The sequence below is a fragment of the Numenius arquata genome, chromosome 12 (assembly GCF_964106895.1).
Source record: "Numenius arquata chromosome 12, bNumArq3.hap1.1, whole genome shotgun sequence".
Taxonomy (NCBI): Eukaryota; Metazoa; Chordata; class Aves; order Charadriiformes; family Scolopacidae; genus Numenius; species Numenius arquata.
The window spans coordinates 39932082-39948724 of NC_133587.1; the positions used below are offsets into that span (position 1 = coordinate 39932082).

Here is a 16643-nt window from a genome sequence, read left to right on the forward strand (position 1 = left end):
CTCTGAGGAAGCTTTTAGGCAAAACAAAAAAACAAAAAAAGAACTAGCCCGTATCACTTCTCACTAACACTTCATTTTCAGACCTAGTGTTTATTCCCTGATGCCCAAAGGAGGAGGTTCAGCCCATTTGGGTTTAAAATCTTTATTTTAAAATGTTTTCGCAAGTAGCAAAAGTTTGTTTTTTTTAAGGAGGAAAAATCCACAGAATCGTTGACTATTTTCAGAATGGCTATAAAAACACACAGGCTTCTCCAAAGGTTTGTATCAAGATAGAAAGTAATATAAATATATACGTATCTATATAAAAATAAATGATTTGGTACCAACAGATTCAACTAGGACAATCTCAGCGAGGGAAAGAAACAAAATGGAAACAAGAACCGTAACATCACAATTTTGTAAATCCCTTTTTTAAAGGTGTTCAAAATGTTGACCTTCCACCGAGCGTGAAAGAGAGAAGAACCACAACCGCCACCGAGGCGCGTTTCCCACCACTAGATTTTGGATCATTCATAGACGTCACGCTTCATAAAGTCACCGTGACAAGACAGGAAAATGCCAGAAGTGCATAAACTCTGGTTTTTTTTTTTTTTACATAGAAAAGGATACATATTTAAAGCACAGAGTCTAGATTTTAGGGCTGTTATCTCACTTTACCCCAAAATAATGATTGTAGCCCACAGGACAATTGGAACTGTTTGCAGTAAAGCAACAGTCCGACAACAGTAATACTTGACGGCATCTGAGCCAGGGGACAGAAGGGCCAGGGCACGGAGAGCTGGGTGACAACGAGATCCCCACAAAGCACCGACATCTTTCACAATTATTTGGAACGTTGGATTTATCTACCGGCAGTCAGGAGGTTTAGAAATTCAGCTCTTGGTTTGGCTTTCTCTTGCAGAAGCAGCAATCACCAGGTCATCTGCTACCAACATTAATTTTGCTGCTATTGTTTTTATATCCTTTGCAACACCCGTCAGGACTCGCGCAGAAGACACCTCGTGAGGTTCAATCATAGAATCATCTAGGTTGGAAGGGACCTTTTAGATCATCTAGTCCAACCATCAGCCTAACTCTGCCAAAATTCTCGCTATTTTTGGTACGGCCTCCTTAGAAGAAGGTGCGAGGGGCAGCAGAAGAGAACCCACCCCTTTTCTCCATCCCTGACCCCGTCCCTGCCACTTCTCCTGCATCCCACCCAGCGCAGGATCCCTCGCAGGGTGCCAGCGCGGGCCGTTGCCTCCCTCTAGCGTCTGCAGCCTCCGCCGCCTCCGCTCCCCTCGTTAAGTTACCGGAGCCCTTCCAGCTCCCCGAACAGGAGGAATCTGGTTTGGTCCTGCGAGTAATGACCCATAATTAATGTTTACAGACACTCCAGAGTAGGAGAATTCACCGAGCCCCAGGAGCGCCTGGGGATCGAGCAGCCTCCAGAAACTCTTCTATAATTAACATTTAACGATTATGCAGAAAACCCCGAGGCAAGCAGCTGTCTCCACTTCTGCAGGAGAGGCCCGAGGGCAACAGGACACGTAACCCAGACATTTAGAAACCCCTTATCAGCTTAACTTTTCTCCTCCCGTGCCCACTGACTTCTCACTTCTTCTGGCAAGAAGGAGAGGTGCCATTGTCACCCTGGCACGATGGCAGCAGTTATATTTGTAGGAGGGACTGGAAAACACCCAGCTCACGGGGCCTATCCGAAAACGGCCCCGGACACTAACGAGAGGTGCATGAACGAGCTTCGGCGTGAGCAGGTCAAGGGCTTGGCCACGCTCAGCCAGAAGGAACCAGCGCACGGAGAGGACTTTGCAACACCCCCTGGTAAGTTCATTGACACGGCGGGTGAGGGAAAGGCATGAGCACACACTTCTGTCTGCCCCTCAGCCCTGGGAATGCACGAAAACAAATCCCATTGAAAAAAAAAAAAATCAAAATTACATCCAGATGCAAACTCGTAAAACATTAAGCTGTAAAATCAACAGGAGTCAGTGGCTGAAGTAATGAACAAAGTGGCAGAGTTCAAGCAACTGCAGATACTAAGCAGGATTCCTCTCTTCCCAATTTTAAAAAAAATAAGTATTTACTGTAAATCCGTTCAATACACCAACAGGTCGCTTTAAAATGCTACTTTGAGCAGAACCCACCTCCCAACCCGAGCAGCGAGAGCTGAGGAGACCCACTACTCACTCTGCAGAATTCAAGGCTAAGCAGAGAAATAGCAATGTTACAGGAATATATTAATGATTGTGGTGGTTAATTAAAATATGCCCTTTCCTATTAAAGTAACATTAGCCTTTATATTTTTAATACCCCAATTGACAGTTTAATACACTCTTTATTCAATATTTATCCCTGTACCTTTGGGAAACATCCCAAAAGCTGATGTGTTTTGGAAAGCTCTTAAAAGTGAAACGATTTAAGATCTGGACCCACTTAAGTGCTCAGCTCTGTTCCCGGTCAACTCAACGAGCAACAGCATCTGCACTTTGGGAAGTAAGGACTTTCACTGAAAATACATATTTTAAGACCGAACTTCTACTAAAGAAAGGCTCTGCTGTAAACATTTAATAAGACAGACATGACCCGACACGGTACCAGAGTGTGTCCTTCCTTACACTTCTTGCTTTCAACGAGCAAAAAATAACTCTCCGAAAATCCGAGGGACTGCCTCAGAAAATACTAGTGACAAGGGACTTACCCTGTAAATGGACACGGGACAGGAATATTGTAGTATAACTTAAGGAGGAAAACAGCCATCAAATAAACCAAGGTCAGTAACTCCGCATTAATTATAACTGTAAGGATAATTACTCTAATTTTGCAGATATCGCTAAGAACAATGGGAGAACCATTCATTTCTTTACGGTGCTTTAACAATTAAAATATGGCTTCTGCTTTTCTCAAAACCAAGACCAAAGGAGAACAAGCACTGGCCGAGGAGAGCCCACAGGCGTTCCCCCGGGCTGCCCAACAGCGGGGCTACAGCGCAGGGCAGGGGACACTGTCCCCAACAGGGACAGGGCTGCCAAAAATCAGTCGTTCTCATGGCACCGACCGTTCACAAAGCAGCAAAGAGGGTCTGAAACCTCAGTTCCTGCAGATCACCAGGCAGCCAGGGCATTCCACTGGGATTTAAAAAGAACACCAACAACCTTAGACGTTACTATAAGCCATTAAACAGCTTTTAAAATAATAGGAAATATTTGTTTAAGAAAGCCTGCAGTTTCGGGTTTGAGGTCTTATTAAATGCTTAAAACAGACCCTTCTTTTATTAAGACACTCAGTCTTTAAATGCGTATTTTCTATATTTTCAGTAAAAGTGCTTACTACACAAAATGCTGGATGCTGTTGCTCACTGACATAAACAGGAACACACAGTTGTTTTATTTCCCCTTCCGAGTTATAAAAAAAAAAAAGTGCTATTTGCTTCTGGTTGCAGGCTCCAAACACGGATTGCAAGGATCCGGGTTCTGAAGCGGTAAAAGAACCCTGCGTGAACGACACCACGGTCCGAAGGCACGGCCAGGACATCACAAAAAAAAGCCCTGAGCTCTCACGACTCCGCATCACGGCAGCATGAGGGATTTTGCAAGTCTCGTCCAGAACCATTTTTTGGTGCAAGGATTGGTGTAATCGCAAATCGTGATGAACCGTAAGATACTTGGAAACTCGTTCTTCATGGTTTTGCACTTGACTGGAATCAGCCGTTTGAGACGAGCACCTGGAAGACAGGTCACACAGGCAGAGGATTACACAGAGCCACAGTCACATCCCGGACTTGTCTTCTCCCCACAGCAGCACACGCATCCCAAGATCTAAGTTTGCTCCTGATTTTGTGTCGCCCTCATCACGACGCAACTCGTGCTCACCCTGGAGAGCAAGTTTCGGAATCCCAAACCAAGAACATTTCTGTTCTGCCAAGAAATTTCACTCAAATAGGTAGCAGGGCCCCATCCAGCACACGCAGAGCGGCTTGTGCCCATGGGAGTGATAAAGGCCTAACGAACTGCAGGCATAAAAGAACAGTTTCTTGTGGAAGGCAAACAGGAACTGCTTTTCTGAGGCGTGCGCAAGATGAGACAGCTCTCCCTGGGATTGCTACTGCTTGAAGGAACAGCTCATCTAAAGAGGAATCTCTCCCCTTATAATTCTCCATAAGGACACCCGCTACCACCTAAACTGTGCTGCCCGGCGCAAGTGATGACGCCGAGAGGTTAGGAGTGGACCTGCTGGAGCCAAGCTCCGAAGAGAAAGATCTGGGAGTCCTGGTAGACAGCAAAATGACAATGAGCAAGCAATGTGCTCTCGTGGCCAGGAAGGCCAACGGAATCCTGGGCTGCATAGGGAAGAGTGTGGCCAGTAGGTCGAGGGAAGTCATTCTCCCCCTCTGCTCTGCACTGGTGAGGCCACAACTGGAGTATTGCATCCAGTTCTGGGCTCCCCAATTCAAGAGGGATAGGGAACTACTGGAAAGAGTCCAGCGAAGGGCAACAAAGATGATTAAGGGATTGGAGCATCTCCCTTATGAAGAAAGGCTGAGAGAGCTGGGACTCTTTAGTCTGGAGAAGAGAAGGCTGAGGGGAGACCTTATCAATGCTTATAAGTATCTCAAGGGTGGGTTGAAGGAGGAGGGAGCCAGACTCTTTTCAGTGGTTCCCAGTGACAGGACGAGGGGCAACGGGCACAAGTTGGAACATAGGAGGTTCCACTCGAATATGAGAGAGAATTTCTTCACGGTGAGGGTGACAGAGCCCTGGAACAGGCTGCCCAGGGAGGTTGTGGAGTCCCCTTCTTTGGAGATTTTCAAGACCTGCCTGGATGCAGTCCTGGGTAGCATTCTCTAAGCAATCCTGCTTCAGCAGGGGAGTTGGACTAGATGATCTATACGGTCCCTTCCAACTCTAAAAAAAAATTCAGTGAAATTCAGTAAATTCAGTGAGAGCTGGATGAGACAAGAAACCAGGATTTCATAACCGCAGCAGATGCTTAAGTAATCCCTGGAGCTCCCAGGACTTGCCACCAAACGCTTCTGTGTGTTAGTTACCCCACACAAGCACGTAACTGTGTGATTTCTGTAAGCCTGTGCTTACACCTGGGTTTCTACTGGTAGAGCTCAGGTCATCACAGATGGGTGTTCCTTTTCCTCTTGTGCTAATGAAAGGTAACGATGCCAACAAAAAATATGGGGAAAAACTAAACAGACGTTGCTACAAATCTGGATGATTGGGGGCTGAGCGTCATCCTAGAGGTGTTCAGTGGATTAATGGCCATCGTTTGAAATGATTGTCTCAAGGAAGATGGAGCCAACTCCTCGCTCTGCCACTGGCTTCCAGTTTAACCTCTGGCATGTCACTTATAAAGCCACGTCAGATACCTCATTTAGAAAAGAGACTTTTCTGCAAGCGCAGACGCTCCTACTGATATTACATATCCTCCATACTATTAGGCTGTGCTGCACTAACTCCCCAGCAACATACACAAGCGTAGGATAACTCCTGGTTAGAGAAAAACAATCTGAACAGACTTGACGGAAGCAAACTGATGGCTTTTTAATTCAGAACAAAACATGTAGCTGGTGAAAGCTAACAAAAAACTTAGCTACAAAACATGCAGCTGGCCCAAAGCTGGTGAAGGGCCTGGAGCATAAGTCGTATGAAGAACGATTGAGGGAGCTGGGACTGTTTAGTTTGAGGAAGAGGAGGCTGAGGGGAGACCTCATCACTCCCTATAACTACTTGAAAGGACATTGTAGAGAGGTTGGTGCTGGTCTCTTCTCACAAGCAAATAGCGATAGAACAAGAGGGAATGGCTTCAAGTTGCAACAGGGTAGGTTTAGACTAGACATTAGGAAGAAGTTCTTCACAGTAGGAGTGATCAGACACTGGAACAGGCTGCCCAGGGAGGTGGTTGAGTCACCATCCCTGAATGTGTTTAAGAGCCATTTAGATGTGGTGTTGGGGGATATGGTGTAGGGAAGAACTTTGTAGAGTAGGGAAGATGGTTGGACTCGATGATCCCAAGGGTCTTTTCCAACCTGAATGATTCTATGATTCTACGTAACAGACTGTTTCCAATCCAAGTGAAACATTCATTCCATATTTTGTTTACCTATCTACAATACTCAAGGATTTCTGCAAAAAGCTGCATGTCCATTACCTGCTCCCCTATTCCCAGCATCTACTCACACCCTGAATTTATTCTAAACCTTTTCTCTTTAGTAGCCTATTTCCCGTATGGATCTTGAAGCGCCTGCCAAGCCTGGCACGGAGCTGCACCGTCTGAAGCAGCGTCAGCCCCCTTGACATCTGGAGCATGGAAAGCTCAGCTCCTCGCTCGTGGCCGTGCAGAAGGTCAATGGCAGGGCGAGGAACCGAGTCCAGGCCCCCGCCTGCACAACGGAATTCTAAAGCCACCCTTAGTTGTAATGGCTGCTTCTAATAAAATAAATCTCTGTTTGCTCAGTGAAGGGCATTACACCCTGGACCTGGGTGGACTTTTACACATGGGAAACACACGTCAGTGGTGAGAACTCAGGTCTGCAACCGAGTTACCGGTTCAGTTATTTATTTTCTCCTTTCTCATCCATATTTATCTAATGTTTAAACACATCTGAGACTACCCTTCGTTTTGCATTTGTGCAGCACTGATCTCAGCTGGAGACGTTACCGTAATAAAAAAATATAATGTCGATATGCAATTTTAAATGGGATATTTGTGAGGTTCTTACCTGGGGAAAGACTAAGAGCAAATTTGGTCTGAAAATCACATTCATCACTTTCCAGGTAATCATCTGAAATGACGACCACCATCCTCCGACACCTGGAGAAGAAGCAGTCAGGGGAGAAAAAAAAAAAAAAAAAAATCAAATGTCAACAGAGATGCTTCTCATTCCCAGTGGCAGAAGTCTCTATTCCTCTGAATCGCTCCGGTGCGGGAATGAACCTGCCAGCTGTGTTCTAGAAGGAATTAACTACAGAGGAAGGACTACCGACAGACAGAGAGCTGCGTTACACACAAAAACCTGCTCACTGATACACACTCATATACCAAAAAATGAGGAAATAGAGAAGGCCAAGTTATCCGTGCAATCTTTGATCCCCTGTCTATATATTTCAAACAATGCCACCTTAATTAATCTGCTTACACGCTGCCTTTATTGACTGAGCGTAACTGGAACTTTTTAATATTAGAATGAACTGGGCAAAGCTTTATTGCTGTGAATTCACCTGGTTTCATAAATTTGAGTTTACTCTCCAATGTGCTGCTTACATTCATTCGAGGTGCCTGGTTGTAAGCTGTATTTTGGACTCTTTATGGAAGGCGCCGCTGTACAAGAGCCGGGACGGTGAGGCCTTACGAGGGTCTCTGTTAACGCCAAGCTCCCTCCCTTGGAAAGGCTGATGTTTAAAACCCAAACACGTGCCCTAGGATTTTTCACCGAGCCTCATGTGGCAGGACTGTGAGAGCAAATCGCTCCATGGGCCGCTACTTCCTCTCTTTGCGCCAGAAACGCTTTCTCTAGGTCAGTCTCTGTCTGGGGAGTCATTTTTATGTCACCCAGCTCCCAAAGGTTTGAAAGATCCTTGAAATCAGCACTAGAGCCAACACCAACGCTGTTCCCTCCACCTCCAAACCCTGTGGTGGAGCTAACTCGGCCTGGAGCTGTGCTCATTTCCAGATCACCTCCAAGGGTGCCACTGCAGGATATTCCCGCCAAGGAAAAGGGATGAAACGTAAGCAGCATCGCTATAGTGGCATCTTCCTCGTGAACACAATGAGGCAACGTGTTTGGGAATGCTCGAGTCTTCCTTCTTGAGCCAAGAGCATAAAACGAACCCCATAAAGACATCCTCGTGGATTCTACTGCTACGCTGGCACCACACTGCAGCCATCACGGTAAAATGAACGTAATGTTCCGTTACGCTCAGCTGTCCCAAACAGCCACGGTTCACTTACCTCCTCTCTATAAGTTCTCCACTGATGGACCACACACACGTCCCTGGCAAGACATCGCGATCAAACACACAGAGCTTCAGTTTGAACTCTGTCTGTTCCAGCTCCCTGATCATCTCCTGGACAAACTGAAGGTCTTTCTGACAGTAGCAGATGAAGGCATCAAACATCTCTGTTCCGTTCCCTGAAACCATTAAAAATTCAGCTGTCATCTTCTGCTATAAATGAAGTTAGCTTCCGTAGTGAACTTTCACCAGCTCCCATGGACTTTCACTCAGAATCAGGAGCTTTGACAGACAAGCTCTGGCCAAACTTGCGAAGGTAATTTAACATTTTACCAGCCCATCTACGCTTCAGTGCAGATTCCTGTCCCTAACAGGGCTGGCAGGAGGGGACACATGTCTGTGTCTTGGACCGCTCTGTTTCACGGTCCAGGCTGTTCGCATAAACCCACCCTGGTGGGCAGAGGGGAGGGACAGGTCGCTGAGATACAGACGTGCAAAATCTGCAGAGGCAATAACATCCAGCCACGGGGAGTCAAGGGGAGACAGAGTCTGGGAAGAGCCCAGGAGGAAGGAGAGTATCCCAGAGGATTCAACTCAGAGGCCTGATGCTCTGGGAATTACACATCTAAGATGTCCTGTGGCTCCGGGTCCCAGTTCTCTAGTTCAAATCACAGAGATTCAAACTTCCCAACCAAAACCTTCCTGCAGGTTCTTCATCCAGCAACATCCTGACATCGGCCGTCTACTGAGCTACGAGGCAGACCTTGATATTTGGAACCTGCAATTTTTATGGCTGTTAAATTTGCATACCTGAAGTCATATCCTAAGTAAATGGCTCTTTTCCAATGATATTAATGGCTGGCAGCTCTTGTTTATTTAGCAGTTGTCCAAATATTAAAGTGCTATACTTCAATGGCAATGTCTCTTGTAATTAAGTGCCTTAATACTGCTAGATAGTTTTCTACAGTGTTATTTTTTCTTTCATATCAATGTCAATACGTATATTTTCAAGTTTTTATGCCAGTTAAAGCCTATCACAGTGAAAAAATAGGTCAGGCTCTAAAAGCTGCTGAGAAAAGCATCAACCCGGCGGGCACGTCCAGCCCAAGAAGCATCCAGTCAAGCAGAAGGGTAACTGCCTGCCAGGCCGATCCAACCGAGGGCACCGCTTTGGGGGCACAGCGCTAACTTGGGGGTCACATCAGGCAAAGCTGTCATGTACAAACACCAGCATATCCGTCGAGGGACATTTGGGGAGGGTTAATGATGTCCCCACGTACAGCAAAGGTGGTCACCCGGCATCGGACTAGCCAGGGGAGCAGCTGAAGAGGTGAGCAGCCACATCTCTTAATTCTTTCCTGTGAGGGTGGTGAGACACTGGAACAGGTTGCCCAGAGAAGCTGTGGATGCCCCATCCCTGGAGGTGTTCAGGGCCAGGCTGGATGGGGCTTTGAGCAACCTGGTCTAATGGGAGGTGTCCCTGCCCACGGCAGGGCGTTGGAACTAGATGATCTTTAAGGTCCCTTCCAATCCGAACCATTCTATGATTCTATGATCTCCAGCCTTGGCTGCTGCACGCAGAGCCCAGCAAGCACACGCAGAGAGAAATGTGTTTCCTTTCTCCCCCCGTTCACACCCAGCTGTACTTCAAACCCTGCTTCCTTTTCACTCAAAGGTGGTTAACTCTGCTGAAGAGCGAGCGGGCAGCGCAGCCGAGGCACTCGGCTCCAACATCCTTCCCCCTTGACTCCAACCCGCTGCGCTTTCAGCAGCTGCTGCCCCGTGGCAGGCTGCGCTAAGGAACACGTTTTTGGGAAGTCTCCTCCCACACGTGTCCAGCGGGCTCTGTGCCAGCCTGTTTCTGGGTACGGCGTTCCCTGGGGTTGCATTTCCTCTCTGCCCTAGGGAACAGGAAAAATGAAAGTGCCTGCAGACTACCAGCATTCTGGCCCAGGCTATGAAAAGTCACAGGGAGCTATGAAAGCAAACAGGTTTTCTGCCCTTCTTACGGGGATCTGCTACAGCTGAAGGCAATTCCAACGTGAGGTATCCGGCAACAACGTAACTGTGGGTGCTTACCGTAGGGATCGTCCCGGGTGGTGATGCCCATCAGTTCTGACGTCCTGGGCACGCTGCTGTCTACAGCCGGCACTTGAAGCGGCTGGTCGGCCTGTTGCTGCTTCCTCTGCAAGTACTTCTTACAGTCCTCCTCTGCAAAAACACAACCAGCACGACAGGCTCCTGTGACGACGGTTTTACACTGCGGAGTTCTTTAGCAGTTTAGGAATAAGAGGAATAGCTGTTTCATGGTTCAGGGATATCAGAGGGAAAACCTCTGTTTGCTTTTTGGTACCCGTAACGTGTATCTGATGTCCTGGAATTTCTCTTACCCCTTTTTGAACCTCTTGACGCTGCCTCCACCACCTCCTCTAGCAATTAATTCCTGAAGCTCACTCTTGCTGTGTAAAGAAGTACTTTCTTTTATTTGTTTTAAACCAATCTTTTCCTATTCTCCTTGATTCTAGTATATCCCAGTACACCTTAAACAGCACACATCATGTGCGCAACAGGTCTCAACTCTACTGTCTGCTCTCATTGTTAAGCATTTTGGAGTATTTAAAATCACCAAATAATTAGAAGTCTTTGTGTTGTCTTTTACTAATAAATGTAGACACACACGAGCTGATTCACACCACCGGCCTTCGTCAGGCAGACCTGTGGGTGACACTGAGTACAGCCACTCACCACATACAGGAGGAGCAAGTAAAATTCTATCTATAAAGCCCCTGAAAACAGGCTTTATGTTGTCAAAAATATAGTAGAGATCCTCCTTAGCTCAGGCAGTCCTCCCCGCTGGGATGACCGAAGGGCAGGCAGGCCTGTCACGTTTGCTGCTGTCAACTTCCCGAACAGGACAGTGATGGACACAGATCTATTCTAAAGAGATTTTGTTTAAAAATAAGTGATAAATCTAAATGTAAAATTTTTGGAGAAGTGACAAGAAAGCCTGCAGCCTCTGCCACTCCGCGATATGCAGTCACAGAAGAACTTGAAAGTAAAAGGAGATCTGAAACCAGGAATCAACAAAAAGATGAAACTCCCTAGAGCCTTTTCCTTTATTTAAGATTAAAAAATGAAAAAAACCAAGTAGCAATCAGAAAAGCACTGATCCCTCAGAGGGTTAGGCTGGCACAGAGATCACTGGTACAACACCAGCAGAGTAAAAGGTCTCCTGGAAGTGCAGGATGCGGGTGGGAGCCCAGTGAGCACTGCTGTAACGCAGCCCTAACCAGTAACCAGTGGGTCTGCAGGAAGCCCTGCTCCTGAAGCCCCGCTCCTGAAGCCCCATCCTCTGCTTCCACCTCAGCTTCGCGTCTCCTGACTGGATTATGCCCAATCTAATAAAGCATCAGATCTTATCAAAACTTTTCCTGAGGCTGAGGCATTCCCAATCCATCTCTCTTCTCCCCCTTCCTCCCCAGTCCTGCAACGGAGAGAAGAATCAGATGAGTTCTCTATCAGCCAGAAGGTTCAGATCTTCCCTCACTAAAGCACAACCTCAGGTCCCCGCTCACTGCCAGCTGCCACGAGCCATCCACGTTTTGTGTCAGGTGAGTCAGCACCTTTGAAATCATGAATTCAAGACCAGGCTGGATGGGGCTTTGAGCAACCGGGTCTAGTGGGAGGTGTCCCTGCCCAGGCCCGGGAGGTTGGAACTTGATGATCTTTAAGGTCCCTTCCAACTCTAACCATTCTATGATTCTATTCTATGATTCTATGATTAAAACTGCTCTGAATGGACCAAGGGGTTCAGAAGTTCCACAGAAGGACTGGCACTCAGATGCCACCTTGTAAGTGTCATGGTCCCCTGGGTAGCCAAGTTCACAAAATATTGCTGAATAGGCAGCAACAGGCATTCATTTAAAAGGGATGCTAATACGTGTGCTCAGTAAAGAAATGTTGATTTTAAGTGTATTTGCTCCGTGTCCTCTCTCCTTGCTTCTCCCAGCTCCAAAAGCAGCATCTCTGCTGGCCTGATCTGCGTTTGTCCAGAGCTCATCACCACACCACTCACGGCTGACGCACACGCTCGTTAACGCCAGCGTTCTCCTGATTCATCTCGTCAAGCCCACGCGCACAGTTCTGGTGGCATCACGCTGTAATCCCAGACCCCATTTATCCCTACAGGATAAACCTGAGACCTCGGTAGAGCTTCCAAAACAAAACACTGAAGCTTCACGGTTTTACTACAAGCGCAAACTGGGAGCCCCGTTACCCTGGAAGTGCCAATAGGTCCAAGCGAACCTGAAAGGACAAGGGACATTCACTAATTTGGCAGGGATTAGTCCCCAGTAGGAAACAGTCCCTGACTGTACAAGAAAAAGGATGCAAACCAACACAAAGAAGCAGCAAGAAACTGCTCCAAGCTGTCCCGTTCCACCCAGCACCAAACTAACGCGGCGCAGGCTTTGCACTCCTCCAACGGTCAAACAAAAGCCTGAGGGATTAGAAAGAAAGAATAAAACCATCAAACCTAAAGTGCAAAACGATCAGCACGATGAGGAGAGAGAGAAAACGGACCCAGTGACTGTCAAGCAAGAAAGCAGCACTTTTATAACAAGTCAGGAAGAAACAAAAATCATTGAGTTTCAGGAGGAAAGAGCAAAGAGCTTCCCACCCCTGAAGATGATTGTACAATGAAATAAGCCGCTGAGAAAGATCCCGCTTAGGGCGGATCTGCTGGGATGGAAAAGCTGCATCCCGGAGGTGTCTGTACTCCGGAGAGTGTAACAGGGGAGCTGCTGAACGCAGCCCCATGGTACAGAGAAAGCAGAACTATCCAAGGCTGCAGGAGAGACCGGTTTTTAGCATCCTAAGCACAGCCAGGAACGGAGCACGTGACAAGAACAGAGGGAACTGGTTCTGCTGTAGGAACCACAAACCAAACGTGTCCTCTGGAGCCGCACAGCACCGACGAGTTGTGTTTAACGGGGATGCTGTGTCCCGAAGGAGCACGGCTCATTTGCCCCCACAAAGACATCAGGTGTCACATGAGAGATCCCTGAGCGTCCCAAGACACCTGGTTTGGGCCAGCAGGTATGGCACTGGCCCTACGAATGACCTGTGTCCACCAGGAAGCGGAGACCGTGTGGGATATCCTGACACCTCTCAAATGACCTGAGATGCCTTCACGTGGGCAGCCGAATCGTGCCCCAGATCTCCACCTCCTGTGATGAAAGCACAGACCGCAGAAACCTCAGTACTGATATTTTCTGACTCTGAGCTGAATCCCACCGCACGGGTCCTAACAGCGTACGCAGAGATGCTCTTAGCATCAGGAAATACCATCCTTAAGAGTGCCTGCGACCGTCCATTTCCCTTCCTCCTATAAGGGTAAATATCTCAGCCTCGTGCAAGAGCTGGGAGCTCTACCAGCCGGTCCCAGGCTCTAGCCGCAATCCTCAGCCAAAAATAATAAGAGATAGGAATGGCCCTGCTGGGTCAGGCTGAGGGTCCGTCTAGCCGAGCATCCTGTCTCCAGCAGCGGCCAAAAACAGATGCCTAAGGGAGAACATACGAATAAAGTAAGGGTACAATGCTATTTTCCTGAAATAATCTATCTTTTAGGTATAATCTACGATGTATTTTTATAATCTATCTTTTGGCCAATTTACAGTTGAGGAATTTCCTGAGCCAGAGACAAGATTTTTGTGTTGAATAGCCTTCAGTGGGTCTTTTTTCCACGAATTTATCCATCTCCTCTTATCAGAGTGACCCACCACCGGCATAAACTTGTGGCTTTCCTGAAGGCCGGGCTCCTCCCACTCCTTCTGCTCTTGTCTGTTGAGGCTCTGACAAAGACCATCCAGCGGGCCAGCTCCCGAGTTCAAGGGCCAGAAGAACCCGAGGTGATGCCCAACGTTTACGTGAAGCCCCAGCACAGCTGGAAGCTTCTGCTATTTGTTATGAACCTCAGATCGGTGGATGACAGAACACCAAGGTTTTTTTTGTCTTTCCCAAACCGGAGCGTTCCAAGTGCGTTCCTGAGTAGGAAGAAGCACAGGAGTGTGGGAAAGTCCTCCGTTGCTTCTTGGTCAGGCTCTCTACATGGATGAATTTCTACATCTTCACTGATCTCCGTGAGTAACAGGATGTGAGATTTATTATTTCTTCACCACTAACCCAGTAAACTGTGTTATACAACGCAGGACTTCAGCAGAGTCTCTGGCTTCGGAAATCCTTCAGCAATGAATTTCCCCTTCTGATGACAGCTGGCTTCCCGCTGAATTTCTGTGACCGTGAAGAATACGAGGATTCTATAAAGAACAAGTTATCAAAACAGCACTAGGACCCTCATACTTCCCACTGACCTATCTCACTTTTTTTTGCAGTTTGCAAAGAAATTTTCTTCCCTTCCATTACCCTATTCCACACATTCCTCCTCTCTCCCTGCAAATATCTTCCTGTCACACTCAACCCACACATAATTTTCACACTGTCTCGTGTCGGTACAAGCTGTCCCCTGCCCGACCTGTCCCAAAGCATCCTGTGACACAGAGGAACTTTATTATTCTAAGTTCAGGATCAGATGAGGCCCCGGATTACTTTGCAAGGCTTATGGTTAGCAGAAGTATGGCGTGCTTCTCCCTTCTCTCCTGGAGAGAGGTGAGAAAGCTACACAGGAGACCAAGGAGGGAAGGGCTTTCCTACTTGCGTGGGTTTTTCTCTTAACATCACCTCCCCGGAGACAGCAGCAAAGACCAACACAAACAGCGTTCCCTCCACATCCCGGGCGTGAGGGGGGTCCCTGCTGTCGCAGAGGGCGGCAGCGTCCCCGAGAGAAACCCGAGGCGAGAGACAAGGCCGCTCCACGGCTGCTCCACCGCGGGCCGAGCCGGGCCGGGGCAGGCCAGCTCGGCCCCGCTCCTCCCCGCGGGTGGCCTGAGGGCCGCGGGGCACCGCTCCGCCCTCGCCGGGCGCGGAGGGCTCTCCCCTTCCAGGGCCTGGGCATGAGGAAGGGGCCGCCCGGAGCCCGAGGGAGCCGAGCGGGCTGAGGGGAGATGCCGAGGAAAGGGCCCGAGGGAAGGGGGCCGCCCGGGCCCCGAGGGAGCCGGGCCCTGAGGGAAGGGGGCCGGGCAGGCTGAGGGAAGGGGCCGCCCGGGGCCCGAGGGAGCCGAGCGGGCTGAGGGGAGATGCCGAGGAAAGGGCCCGAGGGAAGGGGGCCGGGGAGGCTGAGGGAAGGGGCCGCCCGGGGCCCGAGGGAGCCCGGCCCTGAGGGGAGATGCCGAGGGAAGGGCCCGAGGGAGCCGGGCCCCGAGGGAAGGGAGCCGGGCAGGCTGAGGGAAGGGGCCGCCCGGGGCCCGAGGGAGCCGGGCCCTGAGGGGAGATGCCGAGGGAAGGGCCCGAGGGAGCCGGGCCCCGAGGGAAGGGAGCCGGACAGGCTGAGGGAAGGGGCCGCCCGGGGCCCGAGGGAGCCGGGCGGGCTGAGGGGAGATGCCGAGGGAAGGGGCCGCCCGGGGCCCGAGGGAGCCCGGCCCTGAGGGGAGATGCCGAGGGAAGGGGCCGCCCGGGGCCCGAGGGAGCCCGGCCCTGAGGGAAGGGGCCGCCCGGGGCCCGAGGGAGCCCGGCCCTGAGGGGAGATGCCGAGGGAAGGGGCCGCCCGGGGCCCGAGGGAGCCCGGCCCTGAGGGAAGGGGCCGCCCGGGGCCCGAGGGAGCCCGGCCCTGAGGGGAGATGCCGAGGGAAGGGGCCGCCCGGGGCCCGAGGGAGCCCGGCCCTGAGGGGAGATGCCGAGGGAAGGGGCCGCCCGGGGCCCGAGGGAGCCCGGCCCTGAGGGAAGGGGGCCGCCCGGGCCGGGGTTCCGCCGCGCCTCACCCACGCTGTCGGCCAGGTCGAGGAGAACGTCGTGGCGGCCCAGGCGTCGCAGGAGGTCGAGGAGGCGGCCGACGGTGGCTCCGCCGGGGCAGCGGCACTGCCAGTCCTCCAGCAGGGCGGCGGTGGGGTCGGGCTGCGCCTCCAGCCGCCGGATCTCCAGGTACTCGCAGCCCAGCTCCTCCGCCAGCGCCGTCCAGTCGGCGGCCGCCGCCGCCCGCGGGTTGAGGTAGAGGCCGAGGCGGCGCCGCACGCCGTAGTTGAGCGCTACCATGGGCACGGCGTGGAGGTCGGAGGGCGAAGGGCCGGGGCCGGGCTCGGGTCCCACCGGCGCCGTGTCCATGGCCGCGCCGCTCTGGCAACTTCCCGCTCCGCCGCCCTTTCGCTTCCCGCCTCGCCCCGCCCCCGGGCTCTGCCCGCCCTCCCCGCCCCCGGGGACGGTTCTGGGGGGCCCGGGGGGACCCAGGCTGCTCCCGCCGCTGAGGGCCCCGCGGGAGGCAAACGGCGCCGGTTCGCCGCCCTGTCCTTCGGCCCCGCTCCCTCCCGAACGGGGCCGTGGGGCAGCCCCGGGCTGGGGTCACTCCTGCCACAGAGGGGACAGTGCTGTCCCTAAAGCTGCTTTCCTCTGTCCCCCCCCCAAATCACCCCAGCCCCCTAACTCCCCAAACGGTGGGATTATTACTATGGCCCTGACAGGGCGTGTGTTCAAAATCACTGGATTTGTCTCTTTTTGGTACAAGAACTTGCTTTTGTGCTCCACATCAGTTCTTCTCCCAGAACTGAACCTACCGACCCAAGTCTCTCAAGGCCGTCT

General features: G+C 50.7%; 1 protein-coding gene across 1 annotated transcript; it reads right to left on the reverse strand.

Annotated features, from left to right (window-relative positions):
• Nucleotides 1-129: 129 nt before the first annotated feature.
• On the reverse strand, nucleotides 130-16180 carry MYD88 (MYD88 innate immune signal transduction adaptor). Its single transcript, XM_074157210.1, has 5 exons — nucleotides 15833-16180; nucleotides 10038-10169; nucleotides 7957-8137; nucleotides 6728-6819; nucleotides 130-3721 (listed from the first exon to the last, which is right to left on the reverse strand). Exons 1-5 carry the CDS (start codon nucleotides 16170-16172, stop codon nucleotides 3567-3569), a joined length of 900 nt encoding a protein of 299 aa, XP_074013311.1. The 5' UTR covers nucleotides 16173-16180; the 3' UTR covers nucleotides 130-3566.
• Between the last annotated feature and the right edge of the window lie 463 nt (nucleotides 16181-16643).